We start from the raw sequence: 19,584 nt of genomic DNA on the forward strand, positions 1-19,584 counted from the left end.
TCTCTCTCTCTCTCTCGTGCGTGTGCGTGTGCGTGTGTGTGTGTGCGTGGGCGTGTGTGTGTGTGTGTGTGTGTGTGTGTGCATACAAGCACACATGTATGCATGATGGTCAGAGGACAACCTGTAATGCTTCACAGAAGCCATCCACATTGTTTTTTAAGACAGGAACTCTCATTGGCCTGGAGCATCCCCAAGAAGACTAGACTGGCTAACCAGGGAGCCCCAGGAATTCTCTTGTCTTCACTTCCCCGGTAATGTGCCCAGAATTTTTAGTGTGGGTTCTGGAAACTGGATTCATGTTCCCATGTTTACAAGACAGGCATCTTCCTGAATGAGCCACCTCCCCAGTGCCTGAATAATTATTTTTAACAGGATGCTCTGCATTTTTTCATGCTGAAATGAGCTCCACAGATTGTACAGCCAGTTATTCCCGCTGCCTCTTCTCGGAGTAAACACCAAGAAGAACAAAGCAGGAGGGAAAACATTCCAAAGAAGGATGAACATTTCACAAAGCTTGCCTGCTTCCCACACTACTTTCTGCACAGAAAAGCTTCCTCAAGACATCCAGTGAATCCGTACGGGTTAACTAGTAATCCATACAAATACTACCATGTTCCCAAGAGGGGCAGGTGTCTGGTGTTCCTGCTTTTCTCTATCCTTTCTGTTTGTGATGAATGGCTTGTCAAGCAGTGTAAAAATTGTTTAACAAGTCATCAGTGGTCCTTATTTGCAAGAAAGGAGTTAATGATTAAACACCCTCTCCCTCTTAGTGGTTAGGTACTAAATACAGTATCTCCAGTCAGTGGACACAGGCCAGTGTGCAGGTGACTTTCTCCACAGAGAATTAACATGATGCCATCTGGGTGCCCATTTTCAGAGAACTGATGTAAGCGGTGCAGACAGCAGGGTCCCCCATGGCTTCCAACCCTGGGCAGAGCTTCTGAGCCATTGTGGCTAACAACGGTTCCTTTTTTGCCAGCCTAACCAGGCCGCAGTATGACTGGATGTTTGGTGGGATATTTTATTCTAGGTGTTTCTATGAGGGTGTTTACTTCCTATTTTATTTACTTTTACTTGTACAAATTGTGCTTTAGTAAGAAACCTCCCACTTTATATTGTAACTGTCCCCCACTTCTTGGTTCCCTTCCCGCATAGTTCCCTTTCTCCTTTCACTTGATTTTTTTTAACCTAGATCTGCATATGACAGAATACAATGTTTCTCTTCTTCTTAGCCTAGATCTGTATATGACAGAATACAATGTTTCTCTTCTTCTTAGCCTAGATCTGTATATGACAGAATACAATGTTTCTCTCTCTGGCTATTTTGTTTTGCTTAATGATGCTCTCCAATTCTACCCATTTCCTCTAAAGGTCATAATGGCATTCCTTTTGTAGCTGAATAAAACTCCTTGTGTATATTTACCACAAGTATTTTACCCACTGACAGATGTCTAGGCTGATTTCATAACTTGACAATTTTAACAGGCTCACAGCAAATATAGAGATATACAACAAACAACTGTTTTTCTAGTCTCTATCTCGTTAATCATTGTCAAAAAACATAATATGTTAAAAGTATAACCTGTCTAAAGATGGCTACTGAATTCTTTAAACATTTGCAGATGTTGTTGGATTAACAAAACACAATCTATATGCAATTGTTGCTAACTCATAAAAGTCCTATGACATCACGGCACTGTAGGCATTTCCCAGCACCCACATGGATGTAACGCGACTTCAAAGGAATCAGATGCCCTTTTCTGACATCCTAAGTCATTACACATATGTGGTGCAGGAAAATATACATATAAAACAAATCTTTTTTTAAAGTCTTGTAAACATCAGTGGACATAAAAGTCCAACTCTAGTCACTACATGTTGATCTAAACTTTATGCTAAAGGAATACTTAAGCAAGGAGAAAATGGAAACCACCTGACTCTCAAGTTCAAGTCTAAAAGGCAATCGATTTAAGTCAGGCATCCAAGGCAGCCTATGGGAAAGGGTGATGAACAGGTATGGCAGGCATCCTGGGCTCTGTGCTCCAGGCTTAGCCAGGTAGACTTGGGAAACTTATTTAGTATCTTTGAGTCTTATTCATTTGACAAGTAAAGAGAATAGCATTCCCCACCTTTGCAGAGACATGGAGACGTGCTTAGTCTGCTGGTGGGGTGCATCAGCCTCTCACGGAGCGTCATCGTGATTTCCTGCCCATGCCCAGCAGAGGAGCCTGATAAACACATGCCTACCAAGAATCAAGCAGTGTCCCAGCCTTATCACTAAAGATCAACTTATCACTTATCACCCTGTGTTAATCCCACTCCACACCCTGGCTGAGCCCCTAAACCACCACAGCAAGCGCCATGAAGCCCCAGGGTGACCTGGCTCTAGAATCAGGCAAACCCAGTGATCAATTGCCCCTTAGCTGGTCTCCTTTCTGTCTTAAAGGATTTCTGCTTCTGGCTCCTCTACCCAAGACATGTTTTTCTCTCTGTACCCTATTTAATCAGGTCTCAAAGTTGTGCTCACACACTACTAGACAATCAGAGCAGAGAAGCCCTTAGGATGCACTCTGAGACCTCTGAACTTTCTTTCATTGAACCCAATTATTAGTTTTGACTTATTTTCGTTATGCTTAACTTTAATTGTCAACTTGGCACGAATACCAATGTGTGACATTACTGTTGCCCTCCATAAACATCCTAAATCTAGAATCACCTGGAAGAGATGCTCAGAGGATTATCTACATTGGACTAACCTGTGATTATCTATGGGAGAGAAGGATTATCTACACTGAACTAGCCTATGTCTATCTGTGAGAGATTTGTCTTAAGTTATTGCTGTGGACAGACCCAGCCCACTGTGGGTGACACCAATCCCTAGGCAGGTTTCTGTGAGGTAAGAAATGGAGCTGAGTACAACAAGTGAGCACGTAAGTGAGCATGCATTAACCACACTCTGCTCCTGACTGTGTGATGTAACTGAGCTCCTTCCTGCCAGGTCTTCCTCACAGAGCTGGGCTGTGACCTGGAATTGTGAACTGTTGGAAATTCTTTCTCGCTTTCTGACAGGATATTTTATCATAGCAATGTTGGACCCTAGAGTCCAATCACTGAGGAGGAGTTGCCCCAAGAGACCATCTCTCACACCACAGCTGATGTAAAAGCATGAGAATTTTATTAATTCTGTCATGACAGGGTCTTTCAGCATTCAGGAGGCTAGAAAGACTCAGAATGGCTGGTACAGGCTATTTTAAAAAGTCACAGAAGGAATGGGGTGTCTGGGGGTTGTTCTTTAACTATTACGATTGGCTTATTCAAAAGGGCTATTTACCAATAATTGGCTGGAGAGTGGTTGCTAGATCAGATGAGGTAAGGGGGAAACATCTGAGGGTCACTTTGTCCCTTTCCCAGGACCTAAGTCAAAACATCAGTAACTGAGTCAACACCTAAGGGTTATCTTGCCCCTGTTCAATAACTGAGTTCTATTTGGAGACCATTCACAAGGACTCAGGGAGATGATGGAACGTTCCCAACATCTCAGTACGTGTGTGGGCAATTGTTAGGTCCTTGGTTCCCAGGGGGGAAGAGGGGAGCATTACTGCTGAGACTGAGAGGGCTCAGAATTGTCATAAATGGCGTCAGAATTGTCTTAAAGTTTTACAGCAACAGAAGCAAAATTAAAACATTTGGTTAGCACCCTTTTTTGAGTGAGAACTCCAGGAGTGACCATCCCAGAAAGGTCTAGATTTAATGAGCTTTTGATGTAGCTCCACCCTGTATCTCTAAACTGCATATTTATGCATCCGATCAGTCACAGACAGGAAAGAATGGCAGCTGTACTACTGGTCATGAACAGACTTTTTCTTGTCAAAATCTTCTCACAGACAATGCACTACAGCAAATGGTTACGCAACATGTGAATTGTGTTAGGTATTGCAGTCAAAGCTGTGCAGCAGGACAACTGACACTCTGTGCAAAGACTATGCCATTTCAAGTTAACACTTTTGTCCTGTGACAGAACCCAGGGCTTTGCATGTGCACAGCAAGCCATGGTCTGTGTTTCCAGCCCACTGTGCCACTTTATATAATGAATTTGAGTATCTGCATATTATGGGAGTGATGGGGGAGGGGGAAATGGAGCCATCCCCATGGATAACAAGGGATGGCTACATATAAATTGAAAGATTAAATGCCGAAAGAGATGTCAATGGCCTGGCTCTGGCAGATGAGATGAGATTGGGATATGCAGAAGAAAAGTGATGCTTAATCTCATCATCACCAGCCTCATGTCAGAGACCAGAGAGGGCTGCCTATATCCTTATGGGCAAAGTAAGAAAGAGATGGATCTGCTCAAGAGAAAGAAGAGAGGAAGAGGCACGGGAGAGGGAGGGAAAGGAAGGGTCAGAACAGGGGAAGAAAAAAGGAGAGAGGGAGAGAGTGAGGAGGGAGATCAAGCTAAGAAAGAAAGGCTTGGAGAATCATTGTGATAGTAACACGGGAGGAAACCATTGCTCTGCTCATGAACGACCACAAGTGAACTGTAAATCCAACCTGTGGAAAATGTACAAAGACCCACCGCCACAAACGCCAGCATGAGACCTTAGCTGTTGTCCACCATGCACGTATTAAATCTAGACTTCACAGGGTAAGAGTTCTGGTGCTGATGAAGTGTATACACAGTTGTTGCGAGGTTTCTCCTATGTAAGTACGAGGGAAGGACGGCAACGGAACAGAGGGGAATAAATAGAAAATGTAACATTTCAAAGGTCGTGCTGGCCTCCTGCCTTAACTCCCAAAGGTGGCTGCTTGTGTTAAGAGATTTGGTTTCTTTCTGGAACTTTCCATGCCATCCTCTGAAAATAAATACTATTGATATTTTTGACAAGTAGGGCCATCCATGCTATCCATTTTTGCTTCACAATTTATTCTTCCTTCAGTAGATATTAGATATTGGTCCTTTTCCACATTAACATTTTAATAGTTCTCTGTAGTCTGCTTACTAGGGATGCATAATTTTTCTCAAGTACTCTCCTGTGGTTGGACAATTAAGAAAACTGCTCAAGAAATAATCACAGTTCACATATTGAGATGATCAATAGACTTCTTCATGCACGAGCTCCTCAGAAGAACATAAGGCAGGGATTTTGCCTGCTTTGTTCCCTGATAAGACCCTAGCACCTGACACATTGTATGTTCAATTAACATTCTTTGAAAGAGTAAATCCTAATGCATTTAAACATCTATATGGCTATTGTGTGTGCACATGTGTGGATTCACACATGTATTCATGTGTATGTACTATGTGCACACATGTGTGGAGACCAGAGGCTAACCTTGAAGGTCAATTCTCAGTAACTGTCACCCTGGTTGTTTATTCTAATTACATGCATTTATTTGTGAAGGGTGCAAGCCGTAGCGCACATGTGGGGGGAGGTGGGTCAGTGCACACGTGGGGGTCAGAGGGGAACTTTCAGGAGCCAATTCTCTGCTTCCAGCATGTGCACTCCTGAGACTTCATGACAAACATCTTTTCCTACTTTGTGCTGAAGACAGGCTGCCTCACCAGCCTGGATGACAAGCCCTGGTACTAACCTGTCACTGTCTCCCATCAGTGGGTTCTGCAGTTCTTTCCATGGGTTCTAGGCACATACAGGTACCTGTTCTTTCACAGTAAGCACCTTCTGTACTAGCTATAGCTATAACCCAGTCGCTATACATATGCTTGAACTTTCAATAAATCTTGACCTTCTAAACAATTGTTTGCTTTTCTATTGCTTCCTTATATATTGCTTCCTTATATATTTTTATCTATAGGGTTTTTAAAAGTTTTTTTATTTATTATGTATACAGTATTCTACCTGCATGTATGCCTACACACCAGAAGAGGGCACTAGATCTCATTACAGATGGTTGTGAGCCATCATATGGTTGCTGGGAATTGAACCCAGGTCCTCTGAAAGAGCTTCCATGCGCTTAACCTCTAAGCCATCTCTCCAGCACCCTATCTGTGGTGTTTGTTGGTTTGTTTTGATAAAGCTGGGAACTTCATCTTCAAAGTTCAGTGAAGTCAAATTAAGAAACGCTTGTTCATTCATTTCCCATTATCATTGTGACAAATTCCAGAGCTTAAAATAACACAAATCCGTGCCTTCCAACTCTGGGCACCAGATGTGCAAAGTGGGTTTTGAGAGGCGGCTGTAATATTTCTTGAGGTGCCAGGGGAGACGCCGTGTGTTCTCCAGCTTCTACAGGCTGTGTTCCCAGCTCTTCATGCTTCACTCTGACCTCATTTCCCCTTACATCTTCTTTGAAGCTACCTCTCCCGCCTTTAAACACCTTTATCATTATATTGGACACACCTGGATAATCCAGCATCATTTCTCCATCTAAAGTGGTTAGCTTAATCACCTCTACAAAGTACCCTTCACCATGAAAAATAACATAAAAGATTCTGGGAATTTAATGCAGGCAGGCATCTTTTGGGTTGCATTATTCTGCCTGCCACAGTGTGGGAAGAATTGGGTGTAAATACCGGTATTGTCACCCATGCACCTACCTACCTCTGAATGTGTGTTTGATCCCTACTTACTGTATCCCAAACAAAAGCTAAGAAATACATCACCTGGCTCTGTAGCCTTGCCTGGTTATATAACCTACTTGTAGAACTACAGGCATTACTGCATGGCTCGCGGAGACACTGCAAGTAAAGCATCTCTGCAGGCATCGCTTTCCACTTCAGGAGAATTCGGAAATTATTATATGCTGTTTTCACTGTGACTAAACTTAAGGAAAACACTGGGGGAAGCAGAGGAGGAAGAGAAACAGGTCCTCTTATAGGCTGCTGATGTCAAGGGAAACTGGTAGATATTTTGGAAGGCAATGTAATGGAGGTAATGAAAACTCAGATAAATGTTTCCCTTTTATCTTACTAATCATCCACTTCCAGAACTGTACCTCGAGGGTTCGGTTGAGCCTCTCTACAAAGCAGCCAGTGAAATGGTATGTAAAACGCTGGCAGAGAGGAGCGCGAGCAGACTAAACGTCCTCAAATAATAATGAGATAACCAACATATGCACCCACGCTACAGAAAACTCAGCCACATAAAAGAACTTTAAAATATCACTACATCAGAGATTTGCGAAATATTAGGGACACATTCGGGGGTCTACCACTGAGCTATACCCCAGAACTGTTTATACTTTGTGTTGGAGGGTCCCCATCTGTAACTCGGACTGACCTTGAATTTGCTTCAGCATGTGGAATAGCTGGGATTGTAGCCTGTGCCACCTGTATAAACCAAACCTCGAGTTTCAAATCCGGGTTATTTATTATTTCATATCGATAAAATGTGGGGGAGGGGGTATCGTATGAATTCCATAACGTTGACCGAGGTTATTCCTGTATAATGGAAGTGTAGCATCGTGGCTTCACTTGTATTTCTTATGGGCTAGCATTAAAGGGAAGTGGAGGATGATGGGAGAGAACAGGTCTCTTACCTAGTATTTCTTGGCAGTTACAAACACGACCCAAGATGTCCCTCTAGTGGAAGGCAGAACGCGACCGCAGTTGGCACCTGATTGTGACTTTGTGAAACAGTATATTGTATTCAAGACTTTTGCAAATAAGAAGTAGAAATTCATATAGTATTTTGCTTATTTAAAATTTTTGAAGGGGATAATTAGAAAACAGAGACTAAACCGTACGCTGGGTAAGCGGTGCTGATTCTCGGTGCGCTTAGAATATTAACAGCTAACATTCTGAACTGTCGATATTGGAGGGTTACGCCTTCTCCTCTGTTTGCATTTTGTAGGTCTAGAGAACCAAATTCCGAAGTCACGCGGTTACCGCCTGAATCGAACATCTTTCCGCGCGCTAATGCCTTCAACAGCTTTCGCCGGCTCTCGGCTAAATTCGTCTACCTCCGGCATATTTATCCCTGTCTTGACTCTTCTTCGGCTACAATCGGTTGACTCTCCTCTTGGATTCGGCTCCCTTCGGCTATGTCCGGCCCCTTCTCGTCTCAGACTCCTCTGTTGCTGTTAACTTCCTCCCGCGATCCTCCAGCCGCGGTGTTCAGCCCTTGCGTTCTGCCAGCACTCGGCTAGGCTCGGCTCAGTTCGGCTCTTTCCGTTCTCGTCCGGCTACAACCCCGGAAGGACGCCAATGGAGCAGTGCCTGCTGGCCGTAGGCAAAGCAATGGCGCCGCTGCTGGAGTACGAGAGGCAGCTGGTACTGGAACTGCTCGACAGCGACGGGTTGGTGGTGTGCGCCCGCGGGCTTGGCGCCGACCGACTTCTCTACCATTTCCTGCGATTGCACTGCCACCCGGCCTGCCTGGTGCTGGTGCTCAACACGCAGCCTGCCGAGGAGGTGGGACTGAGAGATGGGTGTACTCGAGGGCGTAGGGACATCCGACCCGAGACCGGCGCGGCGCGAACGCGAAGCTGTGTGGTTGCAGGGGCCCCGAGCCAGCGCAGGTCTCAAACGGGATATGAAAGGGAATGAATTGAGATCCCTGGGGAGAGATTCAGAGCGTCTACATAGTTCTAGGGCGCTGCGAAGGAGGGAAGAGAACCAACCCCCAGGGAAGTCCAAGTAGCTGTCAGGACTTGGGAGGGCGTTGAGTACAGGTCCTCGAAGGAGATCCAGGGCTCTGTCATTGCAGGAGGACCCTGCGAAGGAGGGCAGCGCGAATCTTGACTTCCTCTCTTGACCAGGAGGGCACTGAATGGTGCTGTTCCGGAGAGATACAGAGCCTACAGCTTGAGTACACTAAAAGTACGGCTCCCACACACTCTCTGACAGTGAAAAAGAGGCGACTAGGGTACACTTTAGGGGAGTGGGGTGGATTACTCTACAAAGGAGGGAAGCTGTAGGAATAATGTTGAGCCTGGAAGTTAAGTATTAAGGGTGTTTCTGGTGATTGCTGAGTGGGGTTCCTAAAAAGGTAATGATGGGGATAGGGATGGCAAGGTCTCTGAGAGTAGTAGAAGATGGAAAAGGAGACCTTTAAGGATGCACAAAAGAAGAGGGACTAGGGACATAAGGCCAGGAAGGAAGGGACTGGAAGCTAAGGCTATTAGGAGAGGTCAATCCGAGTTAAGGAGACTAGGTGACCCTGAGGACAGTGGAGTGGGAAATGTTGAGAGATGGGAACACAGCCTAGCATGATAAATCTGGTGATCCTCTTGATGGTGTGGCCAGGAAGAAAATGTCATCTGAGAAAAGGCTCTATGGGACTCCCCTGGGTATCGCCTTTTCTTGACATGAGACTTCATACAATGTAAGATGCCCAGGAAAATGTCATTGAACCAAGAGACCATCAGCCATGGGACCTTTGGACATTCTGACATTTCTCTAGGATGTATCAATACTGCTGTACTAGTGATACAGCACCAGTAGTGTAAAGCATTGGCTGCAGAAAGGAATCCCTTACCTCACAGAATATGTTGGCTGAAAACCTGGCTTTGATGGGAAGTAGTTTCTAGGTAGTAGAAACCTTTTAACCCAAAGTTTTAAAAGGTTCTGTTTGGGGGTTTGGTGTTGAATGCAAATAACGACTGAAGCGCAATTATGTCTTAGTGCAAACTCCAAAGCACAACTAAACAAGAACCTTAATTAAAGTAACGCAATTGGCTGATGGGTATAAAGAAATAACTTAGTTTGTATATTTGCTGTGATATTTAGGAATCTGAGAGTGGAGACATTTTAAATCTCTGCAACCTATTTCAAAAGTGCCCGGCCCTGTATTAAACAACTTCCTAATGAGTATACTCTGATTTAGGAATATTTTATCAACCAGTTGAAGATAGAAGGAGTTGAACACCTCCCTCGACGTGTGACAAATGAAATCACAAGTAACAGTCGCTATGAAGTGTACACACAAGGTGGTATTATATTCGCAACAAGTCGAATACTTGTGGTTGATTTCTTGACTGATAGGATACCTTCAGACTTAATAACTGGTAAGAATTTGAAATCTTCCTTATATACAATGTGAGCATTTTTATTTGTGTCTATCTTCTCTGCTAAATGCTACACTGGCTCTTATTATCCAGCATTGTTGTCAAACTGCTGGCATAATACCCAATACGTTGTAGATGCTCAGCAAATGTTTCTGACATAAGTGTGGCTACATGTCACTAATGGCCACAGGTTCTCAGGCTGTATGATTTAACTATTGTATGAAAACCTTAGACCTACATACAGAAACCTGCGTGGATGGGCTAGAGGGGGGAGCAGAGGTTAAGGTTGCATCCTCCCCTTGTAAAACACAGCTGCTCAGCTCCCAGCAGCCTTGCCAGTGGCTCACAGCTGACCCATAACTCCAGCTCCAGGGGAATCTGATACCTTCTTTGGCCCTCCAAGAGCACTACACTCAACATGCACAAACATATGCATAATTTTTAAAATAAAAATAAATTTTTAAAAATCCTAAATGCCAAAACTCAATTAGATGTTGACCTCTTGATGCAACCAAGAGACACAGTAAACACAAGCTGTTTGGGCCTGATGCCGCCATTAGCACAAAACACTGTTTACAGTTGATTTGTTTTTATAAGAAGAGGACCTCCAAAATAAGGAAGAAAAGCGCAGTATAGTAAATTAGCCAGACAGTCATTTGCTGCATTACTGAGTATTATGCATGCAGCACATAATTGCACATGCTGTATGTGACTGGTGGCGCAATGGTGTATTTATTATAACTATTTGTATGTTTATGATGTTTTGCCTGCACCGCATACATGTCTGGTATCTGCAGAGGTCAGAAGAGATCATTAGAATCCTGGAACTGGAGTTATAGGTGGTTGTGAGCCACCATGTGGGTTCTGGGAATCAAACCTGGATCCTCTGAAAGAATACTTGCTCTTAACCACTGAGCCCTCCCTCCCCAGCCACAGCCTTGTGTCAGCATACAAACCTTCAAAGGTCGTGATCTGACAGAGGTGTACCTACTGTAGCATGGGTACTTTTCAGCTCTGTTTTAGCTTTTACGTCCGTTGCTAGTTGAAGCATCATTGTTCAATGTGTGACTTTGTGTAAGATGTGGCCCACTGTTTCCGAATCTTACTTTTACTAATAGCACTAGAGGGGACTATAAGACAGGAGGAGGCAGGTTTCAGGCTCAGTCTCATTCTAGGAATTCTTCGAGGCAGGATCACCATTTTTGGACTGAGGTAGATGTAAGAGCCAGTGGCTGACTGCTTTGCTTTTCTGGTCTTCAGCTTAAACCCCAATATCTTTCTCTGGGTTTTTATTAATCATGCTACATTGTAGTTGGCAGGCATTTGCCTTTTGGGCATAGCCAGACTTGGTGTGTTTATCAATATTCTTCATAAATCTCTAAATGAATTTGTTGCCCTTCTTTATCCTATGATTTAAATTAACCTAGTTAGTTAACTAGTTAGTTAACATAGTTACCTAACACTTAGAGTGGGAGATTTTAGCTAGGAGTAGTATAGAAGCAATCAATTACATTATCATTTATTTCTTCAGAAACGACTGCTTTCCCTGAAGCCAATAATCTAAGAGCCCTGTCACTCTGCCATTAAACTGCCCCGGGCTTCCCTACCCAGAGCACACAGGCTCACCTGTAAGATCAACTTTGCACCAGGAAACTCTTGCTCGTCCTGGCCTGGGGAGCGGTGCAGGTTGCTCACACACTTGCCCCCTGCTGCTGCCCTGCATGCACACTGCTCTCCGCTGAGTGTAGGAGGCAGGAAGCTCAGATTCATGAGCACACTTCCCAATGTGCCCACCTTTTTTCCAGACTTTAGAAGCACCTTAAGGGACTTGTGACAGTAAGTGAAGGGCTTGGTGAGGTTCCTGGGGCTGAGGAAGGAGTCTTGTCATTCCTTTCTAGCATTTTTATTGTCTCAGACAGTGACTTGAGCCTCTTGGCCAGACATACCTGACTTACAAACACCAGCACCTCCTTACAAACAAGGTCCTTCGCTTTCCTGAATTTCACTTGCTCATTTCTTTTTTTAATTTTTTTTATTGAAAATAGATTCTTCTCTCATATAAGACATCCCAAATCCAACCATAGTTTCCTCTCCCTCCACTCCTTCCAGCTCCCCACCTCCCCTCTTCCCCAGACACCCTCCCCCTCCATTTCCTCTTTAGAAAAGAGCAGGCCTCCAAGAAGTTAACAGACAAGCACAACCAAACAAGATACGATAAGACAAGGCAAAGCCCTCATATCGACACTGGACCAGGCTACCTGAGAGGGGGAAAGAGTCAGAGACACGCCTGCCCCACTGTTAGGAGTCCCACAAGAACACCAAGATACCAGCCGTAATAATTACATAGAGGACCTTATGCAGACCCATGCTGGCCCCATGTTGGCCACTTCAGTTCTGTGACCACATGTGAGCCCTGCTTAACTCTGTGGGCCATGTTCTCCTGGTGTCCTCCATCCCTCTGGCCCCTATAGTCTTTCCTCCCTCTCTCCATGGGGTTCCCCAATCTCTGAGGCCTGGGACCCAATGAGACCTCCAATTTAGACTCTTCTCTCCCCATAATGTCTGGCTGTGGGTTTCTGCTCCTGCTCCCCTCTGCTGCCAGAGGAGCCTCTCTGATGCTGACTGTGAGTATAGCAGAATATCATTAGGAATCATTTCATTAATTTTTTTTAAGATCATTCCTGTTTGGTTCTACTGCAGTTCTCTGGACCACACAGTCTCTAGACTCCGGCCATCTCAGTCCCCAGACTCCGGGCTATCTCAGTCCCCAGACTCCAGGCCATCTCAGTCCCCAGACTCCGGGCCATCTCAGTCCCCAGACTCCAGGCTATCTCAGTCTCCAGACTCCAGCCATCTCAGTCCCCAGACTCCGGCCATCTCAGTCCTTAGACTTCGGCCTATCTCAGTCCCCAGACTCCGGGCTATCTCAGTCCCCAGACTCCGGCCATCTCAGTCCCCAGACTCCGGCCATCTCAGTCCCCAGACTCTGGCCATCTCAGTCCCCAGACTCCAGGCTATCTCAGTCCCCAGACTCCGGGCTATGTCAGTCCCCAGACTCCGGGTTATCACAGTCCCCAGACTCCGGCCATCTCAGCAGTGTCAGGCATGTGCTCCCTCTTGCACGATGGGTCTCAAGTTAGATCAGACACTGTTTGGCCACTCCCACAAGTTCTTCATCACTATTGCTTCAGCGAGCAGGACAGATTGTAGATCAAGGTCTTTGGTCCTGGGTTCATGTCCAGGTTTCTCCTTCCGGAGCCTGTACCTCCCCAGGTCAAAGAGACTAGAACGTAGAGGTGAAAGTTCCAAGCCCACACCAGCTTGGCCTCTCTGTGTTCAGTGGGCTGAGCAGAAGTTGTTCTCAGCAATGAGACCCTACTGTCAGTTTTCAGAAGGCTACATCCGTCCTAACATCAATCTGGGTTATTCTTTTGTTGTTATTTTTGTTTTGTTTGTTTTTTTGAGACAGGGTTTTCTATGTAACAGCTCTGGCTGTCCTAGAACTTGCTCTATAGACGAGACTGGCCTCAGACTTGCAAAGATCCACCTGCCTCTGTCTTCCTAGGATTAAAGGCGAATGGTGGCACCGCTTGGCTCGGTCTGGGTTGTTTAGGGATCTCTATGGGACCTCCTCAGCCAACATCCAGGCAAGCACTGGACGACTTGCCTGGTACAAAAGATGGCCAGTTCATACTCCGTATCATCCATTACCAGGAGTCCTCACTAAGACACCCTTACAGGTTCCAGAAAGTTTCCATTGCCACCCCAAAACCCCCACTCCAGCTGTGGAGCCCCCTTCACCCCACCCCTCTGTTCCCATCCTCACCCACCCCTAGTTTACCCACAGAATCTATTCTATTTTTCCTTTCCAGGGAGATCCATGCCCCCACCCATTAACACTCCTCTTTGCCTAGCCTGTCTGGATTTATGGATTGTAGCTTCATTTACTAACAGCTGATGTCCACTCATAAGTGAATACATACCATATTTGTCTTTCTGGGTCTGGGTTACCTAACCCAGGATGATTCTAGTTGGATCCATTTGCCTGAAAATTTCATGGTGTTATTTTTTTTAACTGATGAATAATACTCCACTGTGTAAACTTGCCATGTTTTCTTTCCATTCTTCAGTTGAGTGGCATCTAGGTTGTTTCCAGTTTCTGGCTATTATGAACAAAGCCACAATGAACATTGTTGAGCAAGTGCCCTTGTGGTAGGATGGAGCAGCCCTTGGGTACATACCCAAAAGTGGTATAGCTGGGTCCTGAGGTAGATTGAATCCCCATTTTCTGAGAAACTGCCATATTCATTTCCATGGTGGCTGTACAAGTCTGCATTCCCACCAGAAGTGGAGTGTTCCCATTGCTCTACATTCTCACCAGCATGAGCTCTGTCATTGATCAGAGCCATTCTGACAGGTGCAAGATGGAGTCTCAAAATAGTTTTGATTTGATTTCCCTAGTGGCTAAGAATGTTAAACATTTTTTTAAGTGTTTCTCAGTCATTTAAGATTCCTCTATTGAGAATTCTGTTTAGATCTGTACCCCATTTTTAATTGGATTTTTTTTTTAAAAAATCTACTTTCCTGAGTTCTTTATATATTTTAGATGTTCGATCTCTATCAGATGTGGAATTGGTAAAAATCTTTTTCCATTCCTTAAGCTGTTTCTGTACAGTGTCCTTTGCCTTGCAGAAACTTTTCAGTTTCATGAGGTCCTTTTCTTAACTGTTGATCTCAGTGTGTGTGTGCTGCTGTTCTGTTCGGGAAGCTGTCTCCTGTGCCGATGAGTTCCAAGTTATTCCCCACTTTCTCTTCTGTCTGACTTAGTGTATCTGGTTTTATGTTGAGGTCATTGATCCACTTGGACTTGAGTTTTATGCAGAGTGATAAATGTGGATCTATTTGCATTCTTCTACATGCTGACATAGAGTTTGACCAGCACCATTTATTGAAGGTGCTATCTTTTTTTTTTCCAGTATATATTTCTGGCTTCTTTATCATACGAGCAGGCAAGACACCCATACACATAAAATTTTATATGTACATATATATAATATATTATGTATAAATATTAAATATATATTTAAAAAACAGTGCCTCTGGCTGGGCAGTAGTGCTGCACACCTTTAATCCCAGTACTTGGGAGGCAGAGGCAGGTGGATCTGTGAGTTCGAGGCCAGCCTGGTCTACAGCGTGAGTTCCAGGACAGGCTTCAAACCAACATAGAGAAACCCTGTCCCGAAAAACAAAAACAACAGTGCCCGCTGTGCCACGTGCACACAGAACCCCTGGTAAACTGTACCAATAGTCGCCCTTTTATCGCTGGAGATTTCTGTCCTCCCAAAGCTTACTGTTGTGTAAAAATGTTGCTTACATGAAAACATTTTCTAGAAACTACCATTAGATGTCAGTATTGCACCATACTAGATGTCAGGTTGCCTGACTGGGCCTGCAGTCTGATTAACGCCCCTCTCCCGCCTCTCCCGGCTCAGCCTACAAGTGGGTGCTTTCCTAAAACTGCCAGAATCAAGTCCATCCTGGTCTATGCTGTCCTGTCTCATGACAGGCTTCTGTGGCACTGAAGCCCCTCCACACACATGCTAGGACCCCAAGGGGCTTCACTCAGCAGGAAGCATGTGGTAGAGCCTCTGTCAGCCCTACTTCTGGATGGTCTTGGTCAGCTTCTCCCTCCCCCCACCCCCGTACTGCCTTTGTAAAAAAATTTTTAAGTTTTTTCATTTCACATACCACCCACAGTTCCCCCACCTTCCTCTCACCCAACCCCCTCCATCCACTTCTCAGAAAGGGTAAGGCCTCCCATGGGGAGTCTGGTATATCAATTTGAGGCAGGATCAAGCCCCTCCCCCACTGTGTAGCAGCTGAGCAAGGGATCCTACCATAGAGAATGGGCTCTAAAAAGCCAGTTCGTGTACTGGGGATAAATCCTGGCCCCACTACCAGTGGCCCCACAGGCTGGCCAAGCCACACAACTGTCACCCTCATTCAGAGGGCCTAGTGGTCCTCTGCAGGTTCCCCAGTTGTCAGTGCAGAGTCAGTGAGTTCCCACTCGTTTAGGTCAGCTGTTCCTGTGGATTTCCCCATCGTGGTCATGACCCCTTTGCTCATATGATCACACCTCCCTCTCCTTTTTTTAATCTTAAAATAATCCTTACATAAAATGAAAACACACAAACCCTCTGAGCACGACCGTAGGAGCAAGCCTTGACTGCACGATGAACCCTTGGGGACATTTTCTATCCAAGTCATAACATCAGATGGCCCAGAGTGACCCAACCTCAGAGAGCTTTACCTGAATCCTGTTTGCCAGGCCTGGGCTATGCCTGGGCCTGGAGCTGGGGTCAACTTTCCCCTTGCTCAGGATTCCAGGGCAATGGCAGCCTCTTAGAGCACATGTCCTGTTGTATTGTTTTCAGTCTTATGTGCTATTTCTGTTATGTGCACTTGCGTGGGCCAGAGGAAGAGAGCGGCCATCCTGCTGTATCGCTGTGCACCTTACGCCCATGGGACAAGGTCTCACGGGACTGAAGGCAGGTTGGCAGCAGTCCCAGTGATCCTGCTGTCTCTGCCTCTTACAGCTCTACAGTCAGTGTGCACAGGGTGGCCATGCCTGGCTTTTTATGTGGGTGCTGAGGATTTGAACTCAGGTCCCCGTTCTCATGCATCAAATACTACTGGGCCACCTCCCAGCTCCCTGTATAATGTTTCAACACAGGCTGCAGGATCCTTTGGAAGGCCACCTGCTAAGTTTAGAATATTTTTAGAGCAATAAGTGAGTCCACCACGTTCACCAGTATGATTGGAAGGTGTTTGTCCATAAATTTATAAATAAATTTTCACGTACTTGTTCATTGACTAGGGAGAATAAATTGTCAGCCACCTTAGTCCAGAATTTCAAAATAAAGTAATAGAATCTGTGAGTTATTGAATGACAAGAAGGGCACATTGATCTCTGTGTCATTTTCAGGACCCAATTAGTGAGGAGAGCAGGCCCCAAAACAAGTGCATGTATGTGCATTTATATGTTGATGCAGCTTGATTTAGGTCTAAAAAGACTGAGAATCATTACAGAATGGTAAGTTGACCCAGAAATGATGTCTGTTCTCTGTTATATCTCCTGCTTCTCTTTGTGACTAAACTCAGATGGTACCAACAAGGCCAACAAAATGGCTCAGTGGGTAAAGGCACTTTGTCTCCAAGCCTGACCTGAGTTCCATCACCAGAATCTATGCAGTAGAAGTAGAGAACTAATCCTGGAAGTTTTCCTCTGACCTCCACCTGTGCCACGCCACACACACACACACACACACACACACACACACACACACACGTTCATGCACACTAACAAATAATCAGAATGGTAGTACATTCAAGATCTCCTGTTTAAAATTAAGAAACATTTCTAACTGTCTTTCTACATGCATATGTGTGTATGTGTGCTCATGTGTGTAGGTGTGCACATGTGTGCATGTGTGCATGTATGTGGAAGCCCAGACATCAGGTGTCTTCCTCACTCTCTCTCTACTTTATTTATTGAGACAGGGTCACTTGCTGAAGCTGGAGCTTTTCAATCCTTGCAAATTTAGCTAGCAACTTGTTCAAGGGATCCCGTGCCTCTGCTTCCCCACACATGCCTAGCTGTTCTGTAGGTTCCAGGTGTACATGACAAGTGCTTTATCCCCTGAGCCATCTCTTCAGCCCTCATTCTTGTTTTTAAGATTCAGAGGTATCATACTAGTCAGACCTCAAAAGTCATGCATGGTGGTGCATGCCTGAAATCGGGAGACTAAGGAAGGAGGATCATGAGTTTAATTAAGGCCAGGCTAACTTAAATATCAAGTGCTTGCTTCTACAAACAAAACAAAATGTTGTATTAAGTTTGCTCCTTAAAGGTTTTTGTTTTAACTCATGTGATTTGCCTCTTTACTTTATCTAATGGCATGTAGATGCTCCCCTGACTATAACCGGAGCTCTTTATGTAGTCCATCTGTTCAACCGTGTGCCATTCAAGTTGTCTGCTCTTTATCTACACTCAGCCTGGCCCCTTTGTGGTCCAGACACTCATGGACTCCCTCCCTCCCCTCCACTTTCCATTTTCACACTCATCACTGAAGTGCAAACACAGAAAACCACTTGTGCACTCTAGTTTCATGTCCACTTGACAGAAGCTGGAGTCTTTGGAGAGGAGGACGCCTCCCTGAGAAATACCTCAGTAAGCCTGGGTTGTAGGCAAGCCTGTAGGGCATTTCCTTAGTGGTCTCCATGGAGGAAGACTGTGGGTGGTGCAACCCCTGGGCTGGTGGTCCTGGGTTCTATAAGAAGGCAGGCTGAGCAGCCCAGGAGGAGTGGGCCAGTGAGTAGCACTCTCCATGGCCTCTGCATCAGCTCCTGCCTCCAGATTCCTGCCCTGTGAGTTCTTGCCTGACTTCCTGTTCAGTGATGTGGAAGTGTAAGCCTAGTAAATGCCTTCCCCACTAGCTTGTGTTTGGTCGTGGTGTTCCATCACAGCAGTGGCGACCCTGACTAGGGTGCCATCCTTGCTCACACTCCTCCCTCCGACTGGTTTCCTCCTTTGCACTTATAACATTAAATATTTTACTAAAGTTATTTCAAATTCCGCAAAAGAACATGATTTACGTCTGTGCCCATCCTAGAGCAGGGCCTGCCTGTTTTCAAGTACATGTTCCAGAAAAAGGGAATGAGCCAGAGTAAGCATGGCAGTCACCTGCGGGCACCACAACCCCTGTCTTCTCCAGAGTTACCGCTGTACTCTACTAAGTCCGCCTTCTATCCGCAGAGCTTCACCCTGTGAGTTCTGTCCCTTCCAGAGCCTGACCACCCCAACCCCCACAGGCGTCCTTGTGTACAGAGCGCACAGGATCATTGAGTCCTGCCAAGAAGCCTTCATCCTGCGTCTTTTCCGCCAGAAAAACAAGCGTGGCTTCATCAAAGCTTTCACAGACAACGCTGTAGCTTTTGACACTGGTTTTTGCCATGTGGAGAGAGTGATGAGGAACCTTTTTGTGAGGAAGCTCTACCTGTGGCCAAGGTAATTACATTACGGGATCGCTTTGTGAGCAGAAAAGCCTTATACTGCAGCTGATAAAATCCATGTGAAACTTGCCATTCTGTCCATAAGGACCTTTCCTTTGTAAATTCATTTGTGCATGTGTGTATCAATTTTGTGAAGAATACTTGTTGTATGGTTATTCTTTTGTTTAATTGTTCCTTATTTCAGAAGTAAAACCCACCAATAAGTGACCAAATAGTAAGTGTTTTGGTACTGGAGGCACAGTTAGCTCAGCCTTGCTGTTAGAAGCACAGGGCAGAGCCAACAAGACCACCCAGGGGGTAAAGGTGCTTGCCGTCAAACCCTGAGGATCTGAGTTCAATCTTGAGGACCCACATGGAAGGAAAGAAAGAATTGACTATTGTCTTCTGAGCTTTGAGTGCTCACAAAGAAATAAAAATCATGTAACTTTGAAAAGAATTGGAGTAAGGGTAGCAAGATGGCTCAGTGGGTAAAAGTGCCCTTGATGCCTCGAGATCAGACCCCAAGACCCACGCGGTTGTCCTATGAGCATCACACATGCACACAAA

At 45.2% G+C, this 19,584-nt stretch overlaps 1 protein-coding gene and 1 long non-coding RNA gene across 4 annotated transcripts in view; one reads left to right on the forward strand and one right to left on the reverse strand.

The window, feature by feature from the left end:
- Window positions 1–7,847, reverse strand: part of LOC125399696 (uncharacterized) — a 44,370-nt gene extending 36,523 nt beyond the window's left edge. The window contains exon 1 of the long non-coding RNA XR_007231755.3: window positions 7,498–7,847. This is a non-coding gene — a long non-coding RNA (uncharacterized LOC125399696). The remainder of the gene's footprint in view (window positions 1–7,497) is intronic.
- A 317-nt stretch (window positions 7,848–8,164) lies between these two features.
- Window positions 8,165–19,584, forward strand: part of Ercc4 (ERCC excision repair 4, endonuclease catalytic subunit) — a 29,607-nt gene continuing 18,187 nt past the window's right edge. Inside the window, exons 1-3 of one of the 3 annotated variants that reach the window (XM_048433227.3) lie at window positions 8,165–8,371; window positions 9,786–9,966; window positions 18,838–19,033. In XM_048433227.3, coding sequence (XP_048289184.3) covers window positions 8,165–8,371; window positions 9,786–9,966; window positions 18,838–19,033 — 584 coding nt within the window. Of the gene's footprint in view, window positions 8,372–9,785; window positions 9,967–18,781; window positions 19,034–19,584 lie in introns of those variants that run through there. The other 2 variants (XM_048433228.3, XM_085694537.2) reach the window with 2 other exon arrangements.

The sequence above is a fragment of the Myodes glareolus genome, chromosome 9 (genome assembly GCF_982192425.1).
Source record: "Myodes glareolus chromosome 9, mMyoGla1.1, whole genome shotgun sequence".
In the NCBI taxonomy this organism is placed as follows: Eukaryota; Metazoa; Chordata; class Mammalia; order Rodentia; family Cricetidae; genus Myodes; species Myodes glareolus.